Consider the following 9,044-nt stretch of genomic DNA (forward strand, 5'->3'; position numbering starts at 1 on the left):
TATTTTAGAGTAGGCCAAAACAAGTTATGGACCACTGGGCTTATCTATTTTGTTTACAACATTATTACTAAAAGACCTGCACTCGAATAAAAAGTTAGCCAGACCAGCTGAATCATAATTTCCACGCAAGTAACTTTCTACCTAGTAATAGTTTATTTTGAAGGCAAGGCTGTAGACATCCGGTCCTGCCCTAGCGTAATGCGACGAGCTGGACGCACCTAGTCTTTTGATAAAGGATTCTTGTGAAGGCAGACATGGAGGAGCTGAGCGCCGTGGGAGAGCAGGTTTTTGATGCGGAATGCATTTTAAACAAACGGCTGAGAAAGGTCAGAGCTGTGAAACATTGAAACGGTTATCCGCGGTTGTTTTCTATCGGCTGCTTTACAAACGTTCTTCCTCTCTTGGTTTTCTTTCAGGGAAAGTTGGAGTTTCTCGTGAAGTGGAGGGGGTGGTCTTCTAAGTAAGTACAAGTGGTGCTGCTCAGCCCGAAACAATGAAAACAACAACAACGTGTCGCTTGTTGCTTTCTGTTAAACTGTTCGCTAAACCGTTATTTGTTTTACTCAAATCACCGAGTCCGAACTACAACAACGACGCGAAATCATCACATTGATATTCTGTGGACACGTTGCTCATAATTATCTTCAAAATCTGCCTTTATATTGGATTTCTTTTGTTCATAACACCTCACATTTGAGAAGTTAACGGAAAGCCAAAGCAAACACTTTTTCGACTATATCGGTTTTTAACTTTATGGTTTTTCATACGTCTATTTAATCGTTATGTTTTAGTAATTTTATTCCTGACTTTTTTTTATTTTTATTATTATTATTAGTTATTAGTGTGTGACTCAAACACCAATCGGTCCAAATTACGAGGACTTTTGAGACATTTCGATTAATAACTACTATATAGCTATTATATATTGTTAGATTCGTTACGTAAAACCCAAAATCTACAGTTATTTATTTATTTTTGTTAGTTTTTATTCAGCATTTATGTCGCTGCTTGCAAGGCTCCACTCTTCCTTCATTTCTTGTCACTTGCCCTTTCTGTTCACTCCACATCAATGCTGTAATCCACCATCAATGCACACTATTGCCTGCCAGCTCCATGGCTTTCTGTTAGAACCACATCCTTTGTGTGTGTGTGTGTGTGTGTGTGTGTGTGTGTGTGTGTGTGTGAGAGAAGGGTGGGGGTTGATTATTTCAGTGGTGACAGCTGATCAGAAGATGCTATTCAACAAGTAATGAGGAGAGAGGTCATTACAAATGCATGTAGTTCAGATCACTTCAAGACAACACACAATGGTCTGTTTTGAGTTTGTTTCTGCAGTTAAGCAATTCTCCAAAATGTGGACAAATAATTAGACACTCAAACTCGGGAAAGGGAGCTTACAGATGCGTTGATTTTCATATCTAGAAAAAGTATAGGCCAAGTACAGCTATTTAAAAAAAAATATATATATATATATAAATATTTTTGCTATCTAAAATACACTCCATGCGGTGCCATCACCAGTGCATCAAAGTTAGGCTAGTTTCATCACTTCCCATACATTTCACAGCACTTCTACGACCTTAAAATGTTCTTCCTTCCTGGTGTATTCATGTTTTTCTCCAGAGATCAACAGTCAGTTTTGAATCTGTCTTCACAGCAGTTTATAGCCCTGAAATTACTTCTTCTAACCAACCAATATTTTTCAAATGGACTGCCTATATAACCAACCAATATTTCCTTTTGTCATAGAAGTCTAAAGGCCTATTATCTATCTGTGTTTATATTCTCCTTTGTCTTTCTATGCCCTTAGTCTGTTATTGATGGTGTTTGTGTATACTTGCATGTATTATGAATCAGTGTTCTTGATGTGTGTGTAAAATTATTGATACAAATTGTGATATTACATTGAAATAATTATTTCCTGTAATATGCTGCCTGGAGAACGCTGTTTTTTAAGCCCCTGGAGGGTTTTTAGGCAATTCTCCTTCACATTGCTTTGTAAATTTTTAATTAGTATCTTTTTAAATTTGTATAAAATGAAACGAAAGTCTGGTTTTCACCACACTTGCTCACTGTCGGAAGAAAAATAACTCCAAACTGAATCTGATTTAGGAGGCAAGTTGTAAAGTCATTTAATTCATAGCTTTTCAAGCTTTAAAAACAAAACATTCTGCAGTGCTCTAATACTAAATAAACTGGATACATAAAACTACAGCACTGAGCACATGGCACTTCCTGAATGTGCAAAACATAACAGAATATGTAAACCGAACGGTTGTTAGGCCTACACTAAACAGAAATTGTAAACAGAAATAATCGATTATGGCCCGTCCGATTATCGATGCAGCATCGTCCATGTCCACGATTCGATGCATCGATTATTGGATTAATTTCAACACCTCTACCAGCCACTGCTTAAAATGGGTGTGAATGTGAGATTGTTTGTTTCAGTAAAAAAAAAAAGATGCAGCCTTCTGAAATCCCCGTTGGAAATGGTTTTGACGCTGTTAGACAAACCAAGTAACGATTCTCAACAATTTCAAATCATTTACACTGCATATCAAGCTTTCCACTGTGCTTGTTTGATGGTTAAATTAGAGTATACATATATCTGTGGGCACAATCGTAATAGATTTTAGCTCTTTGCCTGTTTTGAGCGGACTTCTTCATGGTCTTTCTCAGCCAATTCTTAAATAGTTTGTCTCAGGAAACACACAGGTCATCTATAGTAAGTTCACGGCTGCTGGAACACCAGAGTCCTCTGTTTCTGAACGAATGAACAAACTGTTGAACGGTCATTTTCTACATTTGGGGTCCCTGCTGAGGCTGGAGGGTACGTCAAATCAATTTTGACTTAATACTGCGATGTGTAACACGTGTTAATTTATTTCAGACACAACAGCTGGGAGCCCCAAGAAAACATCCTTGACCCAAGACTGTTGGCTGCATTCAACAAAAAGTGAGTGTCCTTATCGAGACATTAACACGTCAATGAGTGGAGTTAAACATTAGCCTTGTAACACTCAAACACACATTAAGTGATATGATTAAGTGGTTTATGCAATCTCAATAAAATGGCATATTTTACTAGCATTTATAGACACATTCTTAACTTGCACTATTTACATTTGCACTGTTTTACTATTATTATTATTATTGTTGCTTTAATTTTCACATGCTGCCTTTTAAAAAAAAATATATTTTGTATATTTGTAGTATATATTGTAGATTTTACATTGTTCTGCATGCTGTGGACAGCAAAGGAAGAATTCCATTGTACAGGGAAACATGTTTCCTTACTGTGCATATGACAGTAAAACTTTGAACTTGTTGCATTTCTAGCATTGCATAAGAAAGTATAGCAACATTTGAAACATAGAAAAAAATGCAGACCTAATTAATACACGTTAGATGTAGTTGTAATGCTAGTGATATTTCAAATACTTGATATTGATATTTTGCTGTCTTTATTTAAATTTGTTGGCCATCATATTGCTCATCTGCTTCATGTTTTAATCATACTGAACACTGAAACAACAAAAATGTCAAATTTAGTCTACAAAATCCACCGTTAAGCATTCGTTAACATATATATATATTTTTTTTACAGAGAGCAAGAAAAAGAGCTTCTAATGCGCAAGAAAGGGAAAAGGCCGAGAGGACGACCACGGAAAATCCTAGTAAGTACAATTTAAAGCACAATGTTATTCTTTGTTGGCGTAGTACACCGTATCTGACACCTGCTCTTCCATTTAGGAAAATGTGCCTGAAGCTCTTAAGTCAAGCAGCTCTTCATCTGGCTCGTCATCAGCGTCCTCCGATTCCTCCTCCTCCTCGTGCTCCTCCTCTTCATCCTCGTCAGATGATGACGACGACGATGACGACGACGACTGCCACGCTAAACCGGCAACCCCGGGTGTCAGAACACGAGACCTTCACCCTGTCCCTCAGAAGAAGGCACAGATTGTCGTCGCAAAACAGGAGCCCCCAAAGAAGCGAAGCAAGAAACCTCAGTCCACTGAAACAAAGGAATTTCCACAGAACAAGGGCCCTCGCAAAATCCTGAAGTCGTCCAAAGATACTGATCTTCCGGGGGCGATCAAGAAGCCCGTTCACCCAGCGAGCTTCACCTTCATGGGTTTCCCTCGGGGCTCGCCTCGGGATACAGTGGGTGGTCAGAACAGGAGCCCTTTGACCCAGGGCGGGGCTGTTAAAAACTCTGTGAGCACCGTGGGATCTTGCAGGTCAGTCCAGCCTGCCTCCCTGTCCCTGAACAAATCCAGTCAGAGCAGGAATGTTGCTGAGGGTAAACTGTCCATCTCCAGTATGAGCAGCGGGACAAGTCTGGATTTGAAAGCAGCTACTAGTAAATCAAAAGGGGTAGCGGCGTTGAATTTGAATGCATCCAAACTTCTCGTTCAAGGAAGCACTCAGCATACACTAAGCTCCCCCAATGGACAAAAGAAACCCCAGGCCCCTGTGTCAACGATGCAGCGGATACCCAATACTAAAGCAGTGGCTACCTTACCATCGAAAAATGCCTCCTCCAATCAAGGTTCTGGCCCTCAGCCACTCAACCTTCAGAACAAACTGGTGCAAAGCAACGATGCTCCTGGAAATGGCACTACGCCAACGTCAGGCCTGAGAAATGCAACAAACCCAGCAAGGAAAACCACCGTCTCCCAGAATCAGGAATATAATTCGCCTAAGAGTCCAGTGACCCCTGGAAGACTTCAGGCCAGAAAGAGCCAGCCTGGAGCAGACAAGGCCAGGGAGGCGACCGAAATCCAGACCCCCAGAGTCCAAGGCAGGCTGGACAAGAGCAGTGTGCAGAAATCCTCCACAGAGGTCCAGAGCCAGCAAGAGAGATCGGCCCCCAAAGACAAGAAAGCCAAAACGAATGACATGAGCACAGGCGAAGAGGAGAGCAGCTCAGACTCGGACCAGGATCCTTCCTACGTTGGACAAGATCACTCTGTAGCGGTCCAGAACCAGGACTGGAAGCCCACACGTAGTCTGATAGAACACGTGTTTGTAACGGATGTCACTGCTAATCTAGTTACTGTCACAGTCAAGGAGTCGCCGACCAGTGTGGGCTTCTTCAGCATTCGCAACTACTGACAGGACCCCAGACACTGCAAACCAGATGGGTTTTGAAGCAAACGGGGGGGGGGGGGTTTCGGGTTCTGAAGGAATTAGATAAAACCTTTGGCTGGAGAATTCCTGAGGAATGCATCAGCGACTGGAGGTCAATTTGCGATTCATCTTCTTTTAGTAAAAGACCAGTTTTTAGGTTTAAAAAAAAATATATATATAACAAAAAGGACAGAACACCAGTTATTGATTGTGATTATTTATTTGCTCATGTCTACAAATTGTTCAAGAAATGGCAGTGGAGAAAGGGCAATGCCCACCGAGGTGTAAGAGGCTGTGTTTTGGTCTGAGGAAACTAATCCTGGTTTCAGTGAGTCCTAACTTGCGTTGTAACTGGGGTCCTGGAGAAAAATAACGTATTCATTCATTCAAGTGTCAAGACAAAACTCCAATGCCCCGTGTAGGTTGCAGGTAGGATCATTCATGTTGATCTCGTCTGTGTTTTCTCTGTTGATGAGATCTGTTTTGTTATAACATACACCACAGCAGATAAGAGGAATGTCTTCATGATGAAATGGTAGGCATGAGCAGGAGGCGTAGCTTCTTTTATGGGTAGGAGACATTTAGTCCATGTGTCAGTGCTGTAAATCCATATCAATTAATAGCTAATGTAAACCAGTTTTTATTTTTTTATTTTTAGTATAGCATTGTTTATTTTTTCATAAGTTAGCTACCTCGTTTTTTTTGACGTTTTGCTGCAAATGTATATTAATTTCTCGGGGGACAGGAAAGCCTTTCCCTCCAGGATATACCATCAGTGTGTCCATGTAATTGTTATTCATATAGCTCTAAATGTATTGTGACTCTCGTGCTGTATAAACTTGTCAGTACCAGCAACCAGCTCCAGCAGCAGACAATGGCTTTATTTTTGGTGTAATGAAAAGCTCCATCAGAGCAGCCTCTGAGTTCCACCCGGTGTTAAACTGGGCGCACCATTATCGTCTCAAAAAGAAGTTTCATTCCACAGTACAGCCAGCTTATCAGCACAGTTTCTTCAAACAGGCTGAAGCATGTGGGGAGTCAGATACAGTATCTCAGTGTTCAGATAAGACTCGGCCTGAGCTTTGCTCTTCTGCCTCTGCATCACTTCTGGACTTCATTCACCAGCAACTCTACTCTTCTCAGACTTGTAATTAATATGGACAAACACCAGAGGCTAGGTGCTTGTGTTGACATGACGGGGTGATCTGGGTCAGTACACCCGACGATGCCGCTCCCTCAGTCTGTTGGAGCTTTCCCATGAGCCTTTGAGACGAGGCAACTGCTTTGAAACCACTGTGGGAAACGGTTGGGTGTGGACAAAGCTTGACAATAAACCGCTCCGCATTGTTTGTCGCCGACCACAAAAACACCAGATGTCGTTGGGTCGGTTGCTGGTGTTTCAAAATGTCGAGGACTGAAATACCAGATATGTTTTGTTTTCTTGTTTTTCTTTTCCTTTGCAGCTGCAGACGTCTCACTTTCACCTGCCTGCATGGGTTCAGGAGCTGCAGGCCCGGCCTCCCAGAAAGAAAAAAAAATAGATCTTTATGTGATGTAACGGAAAAGAAACCACAACAATGTGCGCTACTTTCTGCTCCCTTGAGAGGAGTTCAGCAACAAAGCACTTCGACTGAACTCTTCTGTCTAATCCTGCTCTGCAGACTGTGCCTTTCTTTCTCTCAAAGACTAAACACAAAGGCATTACCCCAAAGATAGCTAGAATTTCAGGTTGTTCAATAAAGGAGTACCCGTAGAGCATAGCATAGAGACTGCACCATTGTCATGTTCTTGTCTGTATTGTTTTGAAACAGAAAAAAAAAAAGACTTATCACAAATGTATGGAACAGACACATATTTGATGCCTTAATGAAGCAATAGATTACAGTTATTGAAGTAGTTTCTATTCAGGACCAGCTGAAAACAAAATGTGTGAATTCTCATATTACAGGTGAAAAACATTAGTGCAAAGCATTTGCTGTCTTGTCAATATAGTTTCTGCATATATTTCTTTAAAGTCAAAAGCATGCATCAGGCAGTAGGTACAGTTTAGTCTAGGCGCAGTCACAATGTCATTTATCACTACCATGGTATAGGCTATGGGGTAGCGCACGGTGTTTATAGGAGAATGTTTATTTTTTATTGTATTTGCTTTTCTTAATGAAAAGAACGAACTTGGCATACGTATGTTTCCAGTTGTGATCATTTTATTTTATTTTAGATCTACTAACCATCTCAATGGTATGTTCTCTTTACAATTTATTTATTTCAAATTTAAGAGCCTTTCAGGGTAGGACGGTGTCATCAATCCTTGTATTGTGCCACTTGTCAAATTGACTAATAAATGGTACAAACTTATGTGTGACTTGTTTGTTTTGCCAAACATTTGCTGGTTCCAGCTTCTAAAATGTAAGAATGTGCTGCTTTTATCAGAGTTAAACGACTGTAAATTGAATATGTTTGGATTAGTACAAAACGAGCAATTTGAAGACAACACGCTGGGCTCCTGCAGTTGCTATTGGACATATTACAGACTAACCAATTAATTACGCTTCTTCCAGCACGTTAGCAGTGTCGGTGTAGTCTTCATTAACACCACTGCTAAATAAATCACATCTATTAGGGAGGAAACAAGATAACAGAAACTCAGTCAAGACTTTTTATCTCTTGTCTCCACTGCAACTCATGGACATGTTTACTATAACAACCACTAGATGGTGCTGTTGTACTTGAAGGCAAAGACACCCAAGAGCGCTTCAGTTTCTTAATTAGCCATAATTATATAATCTGTTCATGTTATCTGTTCAACTCAATGCATCTTATTATGCAGCAAACAAACTGTCACTTTTCTGATTCTCTTACATTAAAAGCTCCCACTACAGTTACACTTTAGTATTCTCTCTATAATAATAGTACAACAGCATTTACTGATATTTCCTCTATAGTAAAATACATACAATGATACAAACCGCATCACGTTTTTGTTCTCAACAATGGCTCGAGTTTTAAGTTATCTACGACCACAGTTTCTCATTTCAAGAGCTTGCCAAGAGAAATGTAGATGTCCTCTGTTTCCACTGCATCCTCATCTGATGATCTTGATAACATTGTAAACCTTTACATGCCTCTGACATGCCAACACTTACACTGTATGGCCAGTGATTCAATTTCAGCCGCTCATTCCGTTTGATTTGCCTCGGCTCTGTGTAGGTATGGAGTGTGGCTTGGCTATGCAATACCTTGTGTGTCTCTAACCCACAAACTTGGGAGTCCAGAGCTCCACTGAGGACAGGGGAGGCAACTGCAGAGTAACTCAGCTTTTGAATTGGCACTTAGTCTTTCAAATCAAATAATCTCTTAGTAACAGCAGAGTGGACTTCTAACAGGACAGAGGACAATACAGCCCGTCTGTCTGTCCGGTTTCCCATCATTCCTCAGCTGCCAGAACTGGCCATTTTGTTGTAATAAATGGCTATTGTCACAGTTAACTCTTGACCTGTAATCATAACAGATCAGAAAAGTGCTATGTTCTTTGTACAGAAATGACTGGCTGATTAATCGTTTAGTCAAAAGACTAAAGAAATAATTGACAATTTAACAATCTATCAACTGTTTTAAGTGACATCAATTCAAAGCTTCCCCAATCTGAGAATCTGCAGCATTTCTATACCTCATATCGTGATATACTGAATGTCTTTAGGGATCTTAACTGTTCAGACAAAAAAATGATAACTGAAGATGACACCTTTGGGTTCTGGGAGTTTCCAAAATGTATCGATTATTCATATTTTATAAGCCGATTTCTTGTATGTAAAAACTGAATCTGCAAAGTAAGTAGTTACTATAACTGTTGAATACATGTAGTGGAATAACAAGTACAATATTTCCAACTGAAATGTAGCATAATATGG

At 40.2% G+C, this 9,044-nt stretch overlaps 1 protein-coding gene across 1 annotated transcript; it reads left to right on the forward strand.

The window, feature by feature from the left end:
* The first annotated feature begins 236 nt into the window (after positions 1 to 236).
* Positions 237 to 7,491, forward strand: cbx2 (chromobox homolog 2 (Drosophila Pc class)). Its single transcript, XM_078269751.1, has 5 exons — positions 237 to 326; positions 417 to 460; positions 2,894 to 2,959; positions 3,611 to 3,680; positions 3,757 to 7,491. Exons 1-5 carry the CDS (start codon positions 255 to 257, stop codon positions 5,119 to 5,121), a joined length of 1,617 nt encoding a protein of 538 aa, XP_078125877.1. The 5' UTR covers positions 237 to 254; the 3' UTR covers positions 5,122 to 7,491.
* Positions 7,492 to 9,044: the final 1,553 nt, after the last annotated feature.

This window comes from Sander vitreus, chromosome 15 (genome assembly GCF_031162955.1).
Source record: "Sander vitreus isolate 19-12246 chromosome 15, sanVit1, whole genome shotgun sequence".
In the NCBI taxonomy this organism is placed as follows: domain Eukaryota; kingdom Metazoa; phylum Chordata; class Actinopteri; order Perciformes; family Percidae; genus Sander; species Sander vitreus.